This window comes from Hemiscyllium ocellatum, chromosome 12, assembly GCF_020745735.1.
Source record: "Hemiscyllium ocellatum isolate sHemOce1 chromosome 12, sHemOce1.pat.X.cur, whole genome shotgun sequence".
In the NCBI taxonomy this organism is placed as follows: Eukaryota; Metazoa; Chordata; class Chondrichthyes; order Orectolobiformes; family Hemiscylliidae; genus Hemiscyllium; species Hemiscyllium ocellatum.
The window spans coordinates 61,886,535-61,906,600 of NC_083412.1; the positions used below are offsets into that span (position 1 = coordinate 61,886,535).

The 20,066-nt window shown below is 40.5% G+C and overlaps 2 protein-coding genes across 3 annotated transcripts in view; one reads left to right on the forward strand and one right to left on the reverse strand.

The window, feature by feature from the left end:
* Positions 1 to 2,241: 2,241 nt before the first annotated feature.
* On the reverse strand, positions 2,242 to 14,405 carry LOC132821085 (protein FAM162B-like). The gene is made up of 4 exons (XM_060833603.1): positions 13,931 to 14,405; positions 11,962 to 12,070; positions 7,621 to 7,729; positions 2,242 to 3,636 (listed from the first exon to the last, which is right to left on the reverse strand). Exons 1-4 carry the CDS (start codon positions 14,079 to 14,081, stop codon positions 3,535 to 3,537), a joined length of 471 nt encoding a protein of 156 aa, XP_060689586.1. The 5' UTR covers positions 14,082 to 14,405; the 3' UTR covers positions 2,242 to 3,534.
* The window catches only part of mix23 (mitochondrial matrix import factor 23), a 28,085-nt gene continuing 21,941 nt past the window's right edge, over positions 13,923 to 20,066 (forward strand). Inside the window, exon 1 of one of the 2 annotated variants that reach the window (XM_060833604.1) lies at positions 13,923 to 14,575. In XM_060833604.1, coding sequence (XP_060689587.1) covers positions 14,525 to 14,575 — 51 coding nt within the window. In that variant the 5' untranslated portion in view covers positions 13,923 to 14,524. Of the gene's footprint in view, positions 14,576 to 14,672; positions 14,735 to 20,066 lie in introns of those variants that run through there. The other variant, XM_060833605.1, reaches the window with a different exon arrangement.

Sequence of the window (20,066 nt, forward strand, 5' to 3'; positions counted from 1 at the left end):
CATTCTATCTTGATGTGTATTTATGACCTAGATTTTGATATGTAAGGTGCAGTTTTTAAATTTATGAATGACAAAATTTGAAAGTATTATGAACTGAGTAGGGATGGTGATATGCTTAGAGGACTTGGACAGGCAGATGGAGTACACTGATAAGGAGGGGATAAAATTTAATGGAGTGCAAAGTGATAGAGCAAATATAAAATAATTGGTAGAATTCTAAATGGATTGCAGAAATTAAGAACCTTGAGATACATGCACATGATTTGAAGGTAGCAAGGAATTTTTAACTTTAATTTGGGCCTTGGAGTAGAAAGATCAATAGACCTTTACAGAATCCCTACTACTTATATGGACATAAGAATTATAAATTAGTTACGTAAATAGTCTTATCAAATTAGAATTTCACAAGCTGTACTAAGTGTTTTAAAATACTTTAGATAGGAATATTTCACTATATAATGGTATGAATGCATAAAACCCAGTAAATTTTTAATGAACTTAAAAGCACAACTAATACTGTGTGGGTGGCACAGTGGTTAGCCTCACAGTGCCAGAGACCCAGGTTCAATTCCTGCCTCAGGCGACTGTGTGGACAGAGTCTACACATTCTACCCGTGTCTGCGTGGGTTTCCTCCGGTGCTCCAGTTTCCTCCCACAATCCAAAAAAAATGTGCAGGTTAGGTGAATTAGCCATGCTAAATTGCCCTTATTGTTAGGTGAAGGGGCAAATGTAGGGGAATGGGTCTGGGAGGATTGCGCTTCAGCGGGTCAGTGTGGACTTTTGGGCCGAAGGGTCTGTTTCCACACTAAGTAATCTAATCTAATATCAATATACACAATATAGATTAGTCAGTTTCCCCAGTGTTCCCTTCGCCCAACTCTCATTTCACTTGTCTACTGATTCCACAAACTGTAAATATGATCAATCAATTCTCCGATTAAAAAGTCAGCCAACATGTCTAGCAGCAGTTTTTTTGGAAATGACATTCAGTTCAAGAGTTGAAATATTTAGATTTAGCTCCTCTCTAAACTTGTCTAATGCATAATAAAACTTTCTCAATCAAACTTGTTACTAAACCAACAATTTGTCAAAGCTTTTTGTCTTATCAGGATAGTGTATAAGAAACGCCCATGTAGGAAGTGGACACAGGCAGAGATTGCAATGGAAAAAGCACAAGTTAGCTGACTGGCAGTTAATTACTAAGCTTTGTTCAAATTCCGAACCAGGCAAGTTGACACTGGTCAAGGCATTGCTCTAAAAATGCATCCAAGTAGTTACCTATTTTGTTGAGTTGAAACAGGTACAATGCATGTAAATGTTCTATCTGCAGCGAACAGTGTCAAGTATTAACATATAAAGCTTCCAGTATAGGCCAATACTATGAATATGACCAAAAGTGCACATTTTTATAAATGTAATTAGCACATTCAGGATTTTTAATGAATATTGTTCAATTGCAGAATCACTTCTAATAGTGAACAGTTTGGAGTTTGTGTGGACTAACTAGGTAACTTGCCAATGTGTGAATTGTTGAAGGGGTAAAATCCACTGTTCCTTGGAATATACAGCTTCCATAGCTAGCATCACAATGGTATTGAAATTCACATGCTACATTATGCATCTTATGACCGGAAGAACATGCTTTTGACTTGGTGCAACAGCTTAATGACATCATTCTGCAAATGTGTTGTAGCAAGATGAAAAAGTTGCTCAAACATCTGAGATGCCCCAGGACAGAAGATTTGCGTGCAATGGGCAGAATCTCTAAACACTAATTGTGGTGAATCCAAGCAAAGGTATTAAATTTATTTTTTTTTTTAAGATTCTTATTTCCATTTGTAATGAATTATTTTAAAATTTGTTAAAGTAATTTACAATAACTCAAAGCTAAAGCTCCTTTGCAAGGCAGTAGAGCCTGTTATACAAAACATTTATGTAGTTCTAATCTAGTACACATACTATTTGATAGCTATTTATTTTGAGATGTTTTATTTAACAAGCTAAAACTCCTGTCAAAAGCTGAGCTAGTGTAAATTGATAAAGCCATTGAATTATGCTTCCATAATTTTCACTGTGTTATGACTGGCAGCAAGTGCACTGGAAAGCTCCACTCCATGAGCTGTACCATATGTGGAAATGTCTTAACATGTCAATATTTCTTTATTGTTTTGATGATTAACAAGAACACAAGACTGACCAGGACTTTTCATAAAAAATCTTAAAATGTTTATTACAGGCAAACTTAAACAAATTACAGTTTAGCAACAAATCTACCGTGCAAATGAAATTATAATCCCTTGAATCTATAACGTGCACATCCAAGACTGTAGAATTGAATGCAAAAATAGGTTGTAGATTCATCTAAGAACTATTATCCGTATACTTTGGTTTCTTTTAAACCACTACTTTTAGCTTCAAGCTGCGACTTGTACTAAGCAACAGCCACTACTACATCCTTGCAAACCCCTCCCGACAATGCCCACAGCTTCTGGGTGTCAACCTTTTTTAAAAAAAAATCTATTGTCTCAGCCCAAAGGTTGTTGCTCGGTGATGGCGATAGTTAGGCAGATCTATTAGGGGTTGTCTAGGCCTATTTCCTCAACACTAGTTTACTTGCTGTGTTTTTTTTTCCCCCAATTTCCTTTTGACTTTCCAGTTCCAACAATGCATGATAGATTATGAAATTTGAGATATTGGGTTGCAAATAATTTAAGTATATGCATTCCTAGCAACTGTAGGATGAAAAATGTGATCATGCTAGGAAGGGTATGGAGGGATATAGGCAAGGTGCTGGCAGGTAGGACTAGATTGGGTTGGGATATCTGGTCGACTTGGCTGAGTTGGACCAAAGGGTCTGTTTCTGTGCTGTACATCTGACTCTATGCTAAGAAATCAAAGGGCTAATCACTCCACAACAGAACACAGCAACTATAACACAAGGTCTCTTGCATCTTGTCAAGTGTGTCGTGCAAGTAAAAATACAGTATTTTGAACAGATAAATATGAATTTAATATTGTGGAAATAAGTGATTAAAATTACAAACGTGAATAGGTGCAATGTCAATTTTATTTTCTGATCTGGAAAAATAAAACAGCAGATATACTCATTATTGGCTGATATCATCATACAATGAAATTTGGCTAATTTGTAAGGCCCAAAGCAAGTTAACCAGTTTAATGAAATAGAAAGCTCCAAGCAAAAGATCTAGCAAGTGCAAGGCATAGTACTTCCTAACTGAAATTACTTTTTTCAGAAGTGTAATCATGTGCAGAACTAGGCTCTTGAGATAATTATACTGCAACTGACTTTTCAATGTTAATTATTCAAAGACAAGTAGATAGCATAGTAATTCCATAAAATTGGAGCTGCAGTTGTCATATTTCATGACCAGTCATAAATCAAAAGTAACTTGGGAAATAACTGGTTACATTGGAACTTAGAGGCACAGTATTTTGTTGTCTTAATTATAGTGTTAACACAGCAAAAATATGTATCACCACATTAATATTGGAACAACCTCCTCCACATTGAATCACTGTCTTTTGGCACCTTCTGCTTCCTGTCGATTCTCCTCTTTCCACCTGGCTTTTTTTGCCATGTTGATAGCTGTCAAAGATTCATGTCTATTTGCAGCCTGCAGCCAAAGATGGAAAATAAAGTTGGTGCACTCAGTTTTAACTAATCAATATATTCAGCCTTTGAAATATTCAAAGAGTTTAATAGCCTCAGTGTTAGCGTTACTGTGATTGAGCCACATCGTAAAACTTAATTTGAATTTAAGCATATGCACCAGTGTCAAAGTGAAGAACTTTGAAAGGGAAACAATTTTTAAATTTTTGATCAAAACCTGCTCACTTACATGATCTTTTACAATAAACTCAGCCACAAACATTATCCACTTGAGGCAAGATATCAAATTCCATGATATAAGTTACCATTTTGATCAATATTAGAAAAAGATCCACAATAGAGTTCAGCACTGTATACAGAAGTGCTGATTAGCCTGTCTTACGAAGTCATAGAAATGTAAAGCACAGAAACAGACCCTTTGGACCAACTAGTAGCCCTACCAGCCAGCACACAGCCCATATCTCTCCCAACCCTTTCTCCTCAAAGTCTTTAGCAAAATAGCAAGGATTAATAACTTTTGCTCTATCCTGGTTGGTTTGCGATGCAGAGTGACACCAGTGTGGGTTCAACTCCCATTACCACTGACTGGTACACACCTGCAGGGTTAAAGAAAAGGTTTTCCAAAGATCAGTTAATTTCTGGTACTTTGTCATCCAAAACATCTGCTACTATTTCATCTGTATCAATTGATAATGGAGCTCGAAAGATTTTAGTTTTGGGATATAGGCCACTTACTGTTGGGAAAATAGTATTTTCATGTGAAGGTATTGGCACAATCCGCTTTAACAGTTCAAAGTTTGAATTAACCAACATGGCTAAATAACTACAGTAGATTCTGAATCAGTAACTTCTACATTAACTTTCATCACTTTTATAATTTAAGAATTTAAAGAATACACAAGATACTTGCAGAGTAGTGTGGGGTAACACCCAAAATCCCATTGTGTTCTTTAAATTTTTTAAAAGAAGAAATTATTAGTAGCCAGAGTCACAGTGCATAACAACAGACCCTTTGGTCCATGCTGAATAATCCAAAACTAAACTAATCCCAGCTGCCTGCAATTGGTCTATATCCCTCTGAACATTAACTGTACCCACATATGCCACTTCCTTGGAAGATCATTTCGTACACTAAACACCATTTCAAAAAAAGTTGCCCCTCACCTCTAAGGTTAGAGGAGAAAGATTTTAAAAATGTTCCACAGGCTTAACCTCCCACCCGAGCAAAAAGACCTGCCATTCACATTATATTTGTCATGACTTTAAATCTTTAAGATCACACCCCCCTTCAGCTCTTACACTCCAGTGGAAAAAAGTCCCAGACTATCAAGCCTCTCCTATAACTCAAACCCTCCATTCCCAGCAACTTATTAAATCTATTTTGAATATTTTTCCAGCTTAATAATATCCTTCTAATAAGAGACCAAGACTGAATGCAGAACTGCAGAAAAGGTCTCATCAATTCCTAACTTAATAGTCTGAGCAATGAAGGCAAGCATGCTAAACACCTTAACCACCCTATGTATGTGATGCAAATTTCAGTGTTATGTACCCAAACTCTTAGGTCTGTCCTATAATACTACCCTAGGCCTTACTTTTAATTTAAGTATCACCTTCATGTGTTGTGCCAAAACAATATGCCCATTGACCCAATTGTTTAAGATCTCTTTGTAATCTTGGATAACCATCTTCACTGTCCACTAAAACTACCAATCTTGGCATCATCCACAAACTCACTAACCATGCTTTCTATGTTCTCATCCAAATAATTTTATATTAATGACAGACAGACAAAAGTGGACCCAGAAGCAATCCCTGTGGAACACCATTGGAAACAGGCCTCTGGCCTGAAAAACAATTTTCTATCATCACCCCGCTATTAAACCAGTGTTGTATTCAATTAGCAAGCTCATCTGAATTAGTTTACCATGCAGAACTTTGTCAGAGGCTTTATTCAAGTCCAAGTAAATTATTTGAGCTATAGGGAGAGTTTGAATAGGTTAGGACTGTTTTCCCTGGAGCGTCTGAGGCTAAGGGGTGACCCTATAGAGGTTTATAAAATTATGGGGCATGGATAAGCTAAATAGACAAGGTCTTCAGTTCTGGACCCACCCCGCACCCACTCCCAGGGAAGAGGGCATAGGTTTGGGGTGAGAAGGGAAAGATATAAAAGACCTAAGGGGTAACTTTTTAGGCAGAGTGTGGTACCTGTATAGAATGAGCTGCCAGAAGAAGTGGAGGCTAGTACAAATGCAACACTTAAAAGGCATCTGGATGGGTATATGAATAGGAAACATTTGAGGGATATGGACCAGGTGCTGGCAGATGGTACTAGATTGGGTTGGGATATCTGGTCGGCATAGATGGGTTGAACCACAGAGTCTGTTTCCGTGCTCTACATCTGTCTCCTACTCTGCCTTCAATCATCTTGGCTACTTCCTCAAACTCCGGTTTGAGAAACATTGTTTGCCCTCGCACAAAACCATGTTGACTATCCCTAATCATTGCTGTTCAAAATGTATATAAATCCTATCTTTCAAAATCACTTCCAACAACTTGCCTACCACTGAAGTCAGAGTCACAGGTCTTTAGTTTCCAGGCTTCTCTTTACATCTCAAAGGGCACAACATTAGTTACTTTTCAGCCAGTCATTTGGCAACCCACCGTATTGATAAATGTCAAAAATATTTCTGCAAAGGGCCCTGCAATTTCCTCCCTAATTTCCTGGGATACCTTGATCAGGTAAGGTCCCAGAGATTTATTGACCTTTATATTTTCAAAGACCTCCAGCACTCTTTCTTTGGTAATGTTCATTTATTGTCTCTCCCATCTCCTGAGGTTTAATACAAATACAGCCTCTGATCTTTAAGGGGCCCTACTCTCTCGCTCTTACTGTATTAAAAGAATCTCTTTGGATTATCCTTAACCATGGCAAGTAACCTTCTCATAGCCTCTCTTTCCCTTGCTGATCTCCCTCTTAAAAGTTCTACACTCTATACCACTGGAAAGATTCATTTGGATCCAGTTTTATATCCCTGACTCTAACCTCTCTATTCATCCATTTATTCTCAAATACTACCAACTAGTGGGTAGTATTGGTGTTTCACTAAACAAAGTAATTCTGAACTCTCATCACACTTTTGAAAGCTTCTCACTTATCAGATGTCCCTTTACCTACAAAGTCTTCTCCAATCAATCCTTGAAAGTTTTTTGTCTTATGAAAAACTTTAATTTTTATGGAATGCTGTTTTAAAACAAATTATGATCACTCAGCCTAAAGTGTTTCCCTATAATTATTTCAGTCACTTGCCCTATTACCCAAGAGCCGGTCAAGTTTCATTCCTTCTGCAGTAGGAATATTTACAAACACAAAGGTTTTGATGGTGAGAAATTTACTTTTCCAAATGTTGACTGGGTCTGCATAAAGTCACTGATTATTACAACCTTATTATTATAAAGCTCACTGATATTACCTAGCATGGTGACAAAAATGTTCAAGAACAAACCCATCAGCTCAGTGAGCAAACAATCTGAACCTTCTTATTCTTGCATATATACAAGATCTCTCTATATATTTGTTCCTCAATTTCCCTGACTATTGGGGGATCTACAGTACAATCCCAAAGGGATTTTTTTTATTTCTAATTTCAATCCATATTACCACATACCTGTTCCTTTCCAGTACAGGTGAAACCCACCCTCTGAACAAAATATGCAATTGGAAAAATTGAGTCCTGCTACATGAGAGGCTTAGGACTAGTACAAGTACTTTTAAAAACTCAATTTATTCAATTGAGAATAAATCACAAGCAACTATTCACATCATATAGTATTTTAAAACTTATGCCTAAAGCAAATCACCTGAGCCAAAACAAGTACAATTATTGGTTGTGTCACTGACGGGCAAAGTATAAGATAATAAAAACTGAAATAATTAAGAAAACTGAACTTTGCCATTTCTGATCAAGCTAATAAGATTTCCCCTTACCTTCTTCCCAGAGATTATTGTCCCAATACAGGCCACAATTGTCACGACCACCATTATATAACTTGCTTTCACTCTCATCTTGTTCCTTGCAGCATCAATCATCTCAAATCTGAAACAAATTATGTCAATTTATCCACAAACCTCATTATCATGACATCTTTAAATTGAGAGGCATTTCTTTAGAGAGGGCTGCTTTCAGAGTAGCTTAAGCAGAGATAATGCATCATGTAAGAAAGGAAAAAGAAGATTTTAATCACAGAGGACTGTGGAAAATACAGACAGCAGGTTTGCACAAATTGAGGCAAATGAGATTCCATTCTCAACTTAGAAGATTTCACTAGATCCCTAGAAATTGAAATTCCATGTCAAATTTTAAGAACTGCCAACTTAAAAGCTGCACTGATATTTTTTAATGCTGCAAAATGCTAATGGTATAATGATGGAAGTCTTGCACTTAAGACCTCAATACATATATTATCCCTTCTATTAAAGATTAACAGACAAAGAGAACCTTCCTGTAAAAAGTTCAGTACATTCTGAAAGGTATACCTCATCTGTGATAAAATGATTGTGATATTTTACTTTTGGAATTGAGAAAATACATCAATTATTTCTGGAGAGGAGGAAGGTCAGAGTAACCCTGACAAGTTGCTTTGTTTCTGTTTTTAAATTAGGTCTCCCAAATAGCATGTCCAGCTTTAAAAAAAAGAATTGAATAGTATGAAACAAAAAGGTTTTGTGGATGATATGCATAGGTTTTGGAAGTGCAAATTACTTTACATTTCAACAATGATATCTGGGACTATAGAAAATGAACTAAGTTATTAGGCACTGGTAGAAAATTATATCACACCAAATTTAAAACAGTACAGGGTGTGCTAAAAGCACAGTCAACTCATCCAAGCTACCAGGTTTACGAAGGGGAAGTTGCATTTAACTAGTTGGGAGTTCTTCTGAAGTAGTAATAGAGTCACAGATGTACAGCATGGAAACAGACCCTTTGGTCCAACCCATCCACATCGACCAGATATCCCAACCCAATCTAATCCCACATGTAATGGAAAGGATTGATGACGCAAATGCTTATGAGGTAGCAAAACTGAATTTCAGGGGCACTTGATACAGTATTAAGATTTTTAGGAAATTTGTAGGTCATGTTATAAAAGCAATGGTAAGATGGATACAAATTAGCTTCGTGATATAGAAACAGTGTAATGGTCAATGGATTTTTTTTGGTTTGGAGGAAGTATATAGTTCAGTTACCCAGGGACCCTTTCTTATCCTGATATATATGAATGATTTGGATTTTGGGTACAGGGGATATATTTAAGTTTGCACAAGACATTAAAGTTGAAAGAATTTGTAAACTGAGGAGGATGGTGTGAAATTCCAAAAAAGGACATTGACAAGTTGGTGGAGTGGGCAAGAGGTGGCAATTGAGATTCGATGCATAGAAATGTAGGGTAATACCTCTGCATCCAGTCTATTCAGCCTGGTCATAATGTGACATTCCAAAGATGTCCCCACTTATTCTTTGAAACTCCAGAGAATCCAGGCCCAATCAACCCAATCTTTCCTCCGAAATCTGCTAGGTGAGCCTTTGCTGCTCTCCTAAAAACAAAACTACACTCCGTACTCCAGGTGTGGTCTCACCAAGGTGCAGTACAATTGCAGTAAGACTTCCTTGATCCTCTACACAATCCTTTTTCTTTCTGCATTTGTAAGCTCGCTTTCACTGGTGTGTAAGTAAACATTTCCCAATCTATTCCAATTTAAATACTGCTAACATTGTTATTCACAATGAAGTGGTCAAATTCATGCTTATTCATGTCATGCTGTGTATTTACTTCTGTAAAATGGCTCCAAAGCCTCTTTTTACATCCTCCTTACTGCCAAGTTTTGTGTTGTCAGAAATTTTGGAAATTCTACACTTCATTCCATTATCCAAATTTATGATGTTATTTTTGATACATATTATAAATACATGTAGATGTGGTCCCCAAGTACAGATACCCATGGTATTCAGTTTGTCACCACCTCCACTCCAGAAAATACTTCACTTTTCCTAATGTTTCCTGTCTGTTTAACCAATTCTATCCTTACCAATATTTTACCACCATAGAGTCAGAGATGTAGAGAAACAGACCCTTCGGTCCAATGTGTCCATGCCGACCAGATATCCCATCCCAATCTAGTCCCATCTGCCAGCAGCCAGTCCATATCCCTTAAATGTTGCAATTGTACCAGCCTCCACCACGTCCTCTGGCAGCTCATTCCATACACATACCACCCTCTACGTGAAAAAGTTCCCTCTTTGGTCTCATCTTTCTCCTCTCACCCTAAAACTATGCCCCTTAGTTCTGGACTCCCCAACCCCAGGGAAAAGACTTTGCCTATTTATCCTATCCATGCCCCTCATAATTTTGTAAATCTCTAAGGTCACCCCTCAGTCTCCTCTCCAGGGAAAACAGCCCCAGCCAGTTCAGCCTCTTCCTGTAGCTCAGATCCTCCAACCCTGGCAACATCCTTGTAAATCTTTTCTGAACCGTTTCAAAGTTTCACAACATCTTTCCGATAGGAAGGAGACCAGAATTGCACACAATATTCCAACAGTGGCCTAACTAATGTCCTGTTCAGCCGCAACATGACCTCCCAACTCCTGTACTCAATACTCTAGCCAATAAAGGAAAGCATACCAAACACTGCCTTCACTATCCTATCTCCCTGCGACTCCACTTTCAAGGAGCTATGAACCTGCACTCTTTGTTCAGTAACACTCCCTAAGACCTTACCATTAAATGTATACTGGATCAGTGGTGCTGGAAGAGCACAGCAGTTGAGGCAGCATCCAAAGAGCAGCGAAATCGACGTACCTCATTAAGTGTATACTTAAGATTTCCCTTTCCAAAATGCAGCACCTCGCATTTGTCTGAATTAAACTCCATCTGCCACTTCTCAGCCCATTAGCCCATCTGGTCCAGATCCTCTTGTAAACTGAGGTAACCCTCTTCGCTGTCCACTACATCTCCAATTTTTGTGTCATCTGCAAACTTACTAACTGTACCTCTTATGCTCACATCCAAATCATTTATGTAAATGACAAAAAGTAGAGGGCCCAGCACCGATCCTTGTGGCACTCCACTAGTCACAGGCCTCCAGTCTGAAAAACAATCCTCTACCACCACCCTCTGTCTTCCACCTTTTCAGCCGGTTCTGTATCCAAATGGCTAGTTCTCCCTGTATTCCATGAGATCTAAGCTTGCTAATCTGTCTCCCATGGGGATACAGTAACTTAATGAGAGACTTTATCCAAAGTTTTCTGACATCACATTCTGGCTCTCCCTTTTCGTAGTTACAGCCTCAAAACTCCAGTAGGTTTGTCAACAGTATTTATCTTAAGTCAATGTTGACATTGCTGTTCGTATTCTAAGGTATCATATCTTTTGTAATAGATTCCAGCATTTTCTCTATAAGATGTTAGACTAACCAGTCAGTAAGTACTTTTTTAAAAAAATCCCTGCACAATCTTTGGTCTTAAACAATTTTTTTCCCATTTCAGTCGACAATAAAAAGACAGTCTTTACACTTGTCATTGGGACAAAATCCTGGCACTCTAACAGCACCTTGGGTGTTCCTATGCCACGTAGGCTACTGTGATAGAAAAGCGTGACTCACCACCACCTTTTCAAGGTAAGAGAAATTGTATTAAGTGCTGGCTTTGCTACCAGTTCTTAATGTTCCATGAACAAATAGAAAAAACGCTTGCACCAAGTTGAAAAGCAATTCTACTGAAAGGTTAGGAATAGGTCTAAGATGACAGCATCAATACACACACACACACACACACACACACACACACACACACACACACACACACACACGTACAATCTCATACCTAACAAAAAACACTAGAAGAGACTCCCTTCAACACTTGCCCCCACAAAGGCACAAAGTATTTGATTGTGTAAAGCAAAAGAAGTTCAACTCTTCCAGTACATTTGGCCTCTTTACTACACAGTTAATATTTATTACTTGAGGAGAATGCAGTTTGTGAAACTTGAGGGACTGGTGAAACGCTTGTGATTTCTAAGGAAATGAAGTATGCAGTGACAGAGTGGTCATATATAAGGAATGGCCTTTTAATCTGCATTACTGCAGCAGAGTCAAGGGAGAAGTTCAGTATAGAAGTGACAGTAGAAAGAATCTTACCATTTGTTTTCAGCTGTTGTTGTTTGCACGGAGGATGATTTTAAAAAATTGTTTACCAAGGAAAGTAGTATCAACATCCCAATTTTAAAAAGTCACCAACCAATAGGATCCCATACCCATTTCACCACTTACGAAACCGCAGCTGGTATATCTGCTTCTCGTTTGAATCGACCACTCCACACCAACATCTTTTTATCAAAACTTGAGGGTTTGTATCCTGGCAATTTGAAAGCTGGACGTCCTGAAAAAAAAAACTATTTTCATGGGTCACAATTTCCTTGTAAACTAGCTTAAATTATACAAAACTTGTAGAATATTTAAAATGTTAAAATACATGCTAACTTCAGCTCAGTGATATATTCTCAACTTGGAATCAGAAGGTTGTGGGTCAAGTCCTGATACAGATATTTAAGTATACAAAATCTAGACTAACACTTCAATACTGAGGGAGTACTGTCAGAAGAAACATCTTTAGGTCTCATTTAATATTTTATCTAATGTCTTAAATGAATGCAAATACTTCTGTTCAAAGAGTAGCAGTGTCCTGGTCAGCAGTTATTTCTCAACCACCATCACAATACTGTTATTTTCTGGTCATTTCAATGCTATTTCTGGGACCTTCTGTTCTTTCCCAATAGCTCACCCATGTCACTCAAATAGTTTACTTTCATAGCACAAAAGTGTTATTGGGGGGGGGGGGAAGAGGAGAGAGGGAGGAATGGTGAAGATCATACCTTTATTACATAGTGGACACTACAGTTCTTAGATCAACAAGTGCTGTTACATCTAAAAAGGTCTGAGTCAAAGAGTGCTAAGTCAGTCCTGGAACTATTTCCCATTTACACTTTGTGCACACCTCTGTCACATGAACTTCCTCTGGGGAAGTTGGACCTACAATAAGCAATATTCAGACTCAATGATTTTACCAGATGAGGTCTGGTATATTTTTAAGCTTCTATTTATACAACTATGGACTATGAAACAAACCTCCATTGCACTTTATCTTCAGAATTTTCAGTAATACAATAAAGGTGTGTCATGTTGACTGGGTGTAAGAACTTTGAACAGAATTTAAAATTTTGTTTGTTATCCTTATCAGAAGTGCTCAATCTGGGCCTCTTGTATTCTATCCCACTTCACTTAGCAAATGTGATCAATTGACCTTGAATATGTTTCCCTCTATTGTATCTAAGTACTTTTCAATGAATATTACTTGGAGGGTATGATGACCCTGTAAGAAGAGTGAGGAGTTGAAAAGGAGAGATTGAGAGAAGGGGTTGAAGGAGTGAAGAATAAAGGAGGGTTTCTTCTAGAGTATTGTAGTTTTGATTTATTTATTGTTATATTTTGTTCCAAGTAAAAAGTATGGTCTAGTGTCACCACTTTCTAACCCTATCTTAAAACATTAGTCTGTGTTTTGATTTACTTACTTTAGAGGTAGAAAAAAGAAATAAAACATCAAGGTATAGAGAATCAGATGGTGAATTATTTGCTGCAGAATTTCCAGCCTCTGCCTTAGTGATATAGCCATGGTATTTCCATAGCTGATCCAGTTCAGTTTCTGGCCAGTGCTCACCTTCAGGATGTGGATTTAGTGATTAGGTTCTCTCGCTGCAGCAGGCCTGGTACTTGTGCATCAAAAAATGTTTTGTTTCTGTTGAAGTCAGAAATAGCACTAAGCATTGCATAAAATGCTGCAGCTTCTGGACATCTGAAACACAGTCTGGCACCATTTATGGGGAGGAAAAAAGCATAGTTAGCGCTTTAAGTTTGTATGACTCTTCTGTACGACTCAAAGCGTTAACTGTTTTTCTCCCTCTCCACAAATACCTGCTGGACCAGCTGAGTTGCTCTAACATTGTGTTTCTGGAATCACACTTGTTTCTGGTCCTACGAGGGAGAAAGATCAAGCAACGGAGTTATCCTGTAGGTACACCTGTAAGGATGTCCTGCAGAGCGGAGAAGACTAACCTCCACCCCACCACCCACATCCCCGTTACTCCTTGACTCGGGCCCTCTGATGCCACGCCGTGTCCACCCTCCCCCTCACCCACCCCCACCCCTCTGGTGTTCCTAACCTCCCCCCGGGCCCGCAGCTTACCTTCAGACCGGACTCTGTCCGGTGTCGCCGGGCCTCCCCCCTGCGGGGATTTGCCGTCCCCGGGCTTGCTGCAAAACCCCTGCAGCCGCTGGCGGTTGGTTCTGAACGCCAGGCTCAGGCCTCCGGCCACCGAGCCCGCGTAACTCCACATCCCGAGGCCGCACCGCCTACCCACGGCGGACTCTAACCCCCTACTCCAGAGGTCACCGGAGCCCAGCCTGCCATCGAGCCGGTGTTTAGAGGGAGCCGGGGTAGGCCCGCCTATTCACGCGAGAAAGGGGCGGATTTCTGAAGGAAGGAGACGAATAGAATCGAGGTTTTTTTATTCACGAGGGAAATAGATCAGATTTAAACCCGTGATTGGTTACTGGCAAGCAACTTCCTCGGCGCTACAATATGTTCGTCTACCATATTTTTAAAAAATTCTCAGTCGGTTGACAAGTGGCCGGCCCGCGCCCAAGCGAGCGGTGACGCTCCGCCGCCGCCGCCGCCGCCTCTGGGGTTTCTCTCCCACCCCCTCCCCTCCATTGTCCTGTTCCATCAGGCGGTGCGGCGGCCAGCCCTCACGGGGGAGTCCTCGGAAGCGGCGACAAGATGGCGGCGCCCAGTGAGGAGCTAAATTGTCAGGATTTCTCTGAGTTCCAGGTAAGGGCTGGGAGAACGGCAACGGGGAAGGGGAGGGGGACTGAAGAACGGGCCGGGCTGAAGGGCTCTGCTCAGCGGGCCCGCTCGGGGGCGGCTGGTGTGCTCGCTCGGAGGGTTTCGTCCTTCAGGAGCCCCCTTCTCCAATCCTATGGGCAGCAGGTACCCTTTGGGGAGGTTGGCGGGAAGGTCGGGGTCTGAGTCGAGGACTGAGGGAGGGCATTCGACAGCAGCTGCGATCAAGAGCTGTCGCCAATTCTGCACGGTCCCGGCCGATGTCCAGGGCTTTTGGACTTTGTCCTCCCCCGATTCGGTTCAGTGGACTCTGCACAACTCTCACATTTCACTTTTCGACACACGGTTTCATGAATGTAATACTTGTCATACTCGGAGTTTTCACAACGTGGAAAGAGGCCCTTTGGCTCATTGTGTTCATTAATTTCATCTTGAATTGGCAATTTTGTGAAATGTTCTGATGAGTACAAATACAAAAGTTTCGACAAAATGTGCCCTTTTTCAGAAGCACTTACTTCATTTGCACCACATCACGTTTTTTGCTTTCGTGGTCTGCTCCCTGGAAAGTACGGTTATCCATTACAGCCACCAAAAAAGTAGAAATTATTTATTCCGTTTAAATCTCCTTTTTGTTTAAATTAAAACAGCAATACTAATGTTCATTTCGGTTGAAGGGGCTACGTGTGCTGCCGGTTAGCTGTCCAAGAATATACTGCAAAGCCAGTTGCTGCTTCCTGTAGATATCCTAATGAATAGTGTGTTAACAAAGTGTCTTAGCCTTTCTCACAACCACTGGACATTTCAAAGTGCTTTACAGGGATTAAACGCTTTTAAAGTGTAGTCATTGTATTGTAAAGCTTCAAGAGATTACCCAGTCTGGGGAAAACAGATGGAATATTGTTACTTCCAGTTTAAAATTTTAATGAAGCGAAGGACTCCAGATTCATGTGAGCGAGTGCTATGGACCCAAATGTGATGCATTCCCAGGCTGCCTTTGTGTGGAGCTGCAGGAGATGGGGGGGAAGAAATGAACTAGTATTTTACTAAACAAATGTTTACTGTATACAGGAGATATACAACGTGGGGATATAAGTAATGATATCTTGAAAATCTCCATATTACACAGGAGATGGTGTTGGATAGCTTATAACGTATAAAGGTAGATAAATCGAGTAAAAAGTGAGGTCTGCAGATGCTGGCGATCAGAGCTGAAAATGTGTTGCTGGTTAAAGCGCAGCAGGTCAGGCAACATCCAAGGAACAGGAAATTCGACGTTTCGGGCACAAGCCTGATTCCTGATGAAGGGCTTGTGCCCAAAACGTCGAATTTCCTGTTCCTTGGATGCTGCCTTACCTGCTGCGCTTTAACCAGCAACACATTTTCAGCAAAGGTAGATAAATCCCCAAGATCTGATTAGATCATAGAGATGTACAGCACGAAAACAGACCCTTCAGTCCAACTTGTTCATGCTGACCAGATAACCCTACCTAATCTGGTCCCACCTGCCAGCACCCGGCCCACTTCCCTCCAAACCCTTCCTATTCATATACCCGTCCAGGTGCCTTTTAAATGCTGCAATTGTACTAGCCTCTACCACTTCCTCTGGCAGCTCATTCCATACAAGTGAAAAAGTTGCCCCTTGGGTCTCTTTTATATCTTTTTTTCCCCTTACCCTAAACCTATGCCCTCTAGTTCTGGACTCCCCCACCTTTGGGAAAAGACTTTGTTTATTTATCCTATTAATGCCACTTATGATTTTATAAGCCTCTATAAGGTCACCCCTCACTCTCTGCTCCAGGGAAAACAGCCTTAGCCAATTTGACTGCTCCCTGTAGCTCGAATCCTCCAACCCTGGCAGCATCCTAGTAAATCTTTTCTGAACCCTTTCAAGTTTCACAACATCTTTCTGGTAGGAAGGAGACCAGAATTGCATGCAATATTCCAACAGTGGCCTAACCAATGTCCTGTACAGCTGCAATATGACCTCCCAACGCCTGTACTCAATACACTGACCAAAAAAGGAAAGCATATCAAATGCTGCCTTAACTATCCTATCTACTTGTGACTCCACTTTCAAGGAGCTATGAACCTGCGCTGCAAGGTCTCTTTGTTCAGCAACACTCCCTAGGACTTTACCATTAAGTGTATAAGTCCTGCTAAGATTTGTTTTCCCAAAATGCAGCACCTCTCATTTATCTGAATTAAACTCCATCTGCCACTTCTCAGCCCATTGGCCCATCTGGTCAAGATCCTGTTATAATCTGAGGTGACCCTCTTCGCTGTCCACTATGCCTCCAATTTTGGTGTCATCTGCAAACTTACTAACTGTACCTCTTTTGCTCGCATCCAAATCATTTATGTAAATGGCAAAAAGTAGAGGACCCAGCACTGATCCTTGTGGCACTCCACTGGTCACGGGCCTCCAGTCTGAAAGACGACCCTCCACCACCACCCTCAGTCTTCCAACTTTCAGCCAGTTCTGTACCCAAATGGCTAGTTCTCCCTGTATTCCATGAGATCTAAACTTGTTAACCAGTCTCCCATGGGGACCTTTTTCAATCGCCTTACTGAAGTGCACATAGATCACATCTACTACTCTGCCCTCATCAATCCTCATTGTTCGGCAGAAACTGCTTTAAGAGACTTGTTTCTGTAGTGTAGAATTCTTCAAAAGACTCAATCAAGTTTTTGTGTGTGGGAAATCATGTTGATTTTCCAAATATATATACGTCCTGCCCCTCCGGGTTCCCTCCAATAATTTGCCCACCATCAATGTCAGGCTCACTGGTCTATAGTTCCCTGGCTTGTCCTTACCACCTTTCTTAAACAGTGGCACCACATTAGCCAACCTTCAGTCTTCTGGCACCTCACCTAAGACTATCGATGATGCAAATATCTCAGTAAGAGGCCCAGCAATCACTTCCCTAGCTTCCCACCGAGTTGTAGGGTACACCTGATCAGGTCCTGGGGATTTATCCACTTTTATACATTTCGAGACATCCAGCACTTCCTCCTCTGTAATTTGGACATTTTGCAAGATATCACCATCTATTTTCCTACATTCTATATTGTCCATATTCTTTTCCACAGTAAATACTGATGCAAAATACTCATTTAATATTGCTCCCCCCCCCCCCATCTCCTGCGATTCCACACAAAGGCCACTTGCCCTATTGTCTCCCTAGTTACCCTTTTGTCCTTAATGCATTTGTAAAAACCCTTTGAATTCTCCTTAACTCTATTTTCCAAAGCTATATCTTGCTGAGAAATTTGTATTATCAATAGCCACCGTGAGGTGCCAAAGACTGGAGGTTGGCAAAAGTGCCACTGTTTAAGAAAGGTGGTAAGGAAAAGCCAGGGAACTGTAGACTGTTGAGTCTGACGTTGGTGGTGGTTAAGTTGTTGGAGGGAAACCTGAGGGACAGGATTTACACTTATTTGGAAATGCAAGGGCTGATTGTGGATCGTCAACATGGCTTTGTGCATGGGAAATCATGTCTCATTGACTTGACTGAGCTTTTTTGAAGAAGTAACAAAGAGAATTGAGGGTAGAGTAGTGGACATGGTCTCTGTAGACTTCAGTAAGGCTTTCAACAAGATTTCTCATGGTAGACTGGTTAGCAAGGTTAGATCACTTGGAATACAGGGAGAACTAGCCATTTGGATACAGAACTGGCTTGAAGGTAGAAGACAGAGGGTGGTGGTGGAGGGTTTCTTTTCAGACTGGAGACCTGTGACCAGTGGAGTGTCACAAGGATCGGTACTGGGTTTGCTGTTTGTCATTTAAATGTTGTGGTTTGGAAGTTTGCAGATAACAGAAAAATTGAAGGTGTAGTGGTCAGTGAAGAAGGTTACCTCAGAGTACAACAGGATCTTGATCAGATGGGCCAAAGGGCTGAGGAGTGGCAGATGGAGTTTAATTAGATAAATGTGAGGTACTGCGTTGTGGAAAGGCAAATCAGGGCAGGACCAATACACGTAATGGTAGGTCCTGGGGAGTGTTGCCAAACAAAGAGAGATTGATATGCAGGTCCAGAGTTCCTTGAAAGTGGAGTCACCAGATAGTGAAGAAGGCACTTGGCATGGCTTTCATTTATTGGTCAGAGCATTGAGTATAGGAGTTGGATGTCATGTTGCAGATGTACAGAATATTGGTTTGACCACTTTTGGAATACTGTGTGCAGTCCTGGTCTCCCTGCTGCAGGAATGATATTGTGAAACTTGAAAGGGTTCAGAAAAGACTTAGAAGAATGTTGCCGGAGTTGGAGGGTTTGAGCTATAGGTAGAAGGAGAATAGGTTGGGCTATTTTCCTGGAGCATCAGAGGCTGACAGGTGATGTTATAGAAGTTTATAAAATCATGAGGGGCAAGGATAGGGGGAATAGTGAAGGTTTTTTCTCTGGAATGGAGTGTCCAGAATTAATAGGGCATAGGATTAGGGTGAGAGGGGAAAGATATTAAAGGGACCTAAGGGCCAACTTTTTCACACAGAGGGTAGTGCATGTATGGAAAGAACTGCCGGAGGAAGTGGTGGAGGCTGGTACAATTGCAGCATTTAACAGGCATCTGAATGAGTCTATGACTAGGAAGGGTTGAGAGGAATATGGGCCAAGTGCTGGCAAATGGGGCTAGATTAATTTAGGATATCTAGTTGGCATTGACAAGTTGAACTAAATGGCATGTTTCCTTGTGTTCATATGTTTTAACACTACAATGGGGAAGGCAGAGGCATGGACATTTTGCTACAGTGTCCAGCAGATGTTCAGAGAACTTGATTCAAATTGCAAGCATTGTGCAAGCACCCACTAATTTTGTCCGATACCTCCTGCTTCAATATTTTTGAGTTGGTTTGCCCCTTATCTTTTCTAATATACAGCCATTACGAGTGCATGTCAGAAAATGTTGTTTGTTGATGTAAGGTTTATCATCTTTGTATTTTTCCTGTCCCACAGACAGAACAGAACCATTACAAGTGGTGACATAATTGTGATCACTCCAGAGGGAGTGGCTGTGGAAAGTCTTAATGTTAAATCTACATCGCATCTAGTTGTAGCAAAAGTGGCAAGGAAACATTCCACCCATGTTGAACATTACGGGGGAAAAAAAACCACTGGAAATAGAAAGTGCACAAAATGTGTTCTCATTGGAAGACTTCAGAATTAGTGAAAGTGCCTAAGTAGCAATTTTGCTGATGTACTGGCCAAGTCTTAAAGGACATTTGTGCCAGACTACATCTCTGGCAGATGATGGAACCAGTAAGAAGGAAAAACCTTTTTTTTTCTCATCATCACCAGTCTACTTGTTGAAGGTATATCTAAAGGTAAATTTGCCAATTTCTCAGAGAACCATAAAAATAGAGAAACAACTACTGTTTAACCTAAGGGTTACCACACCTCACCTGAGGGGCACTGTTAAGATAGTGGGATCTTCATGGAAATCTCATAACAATGATTGTCATAGTTCTGTGGAAACTGTGTTC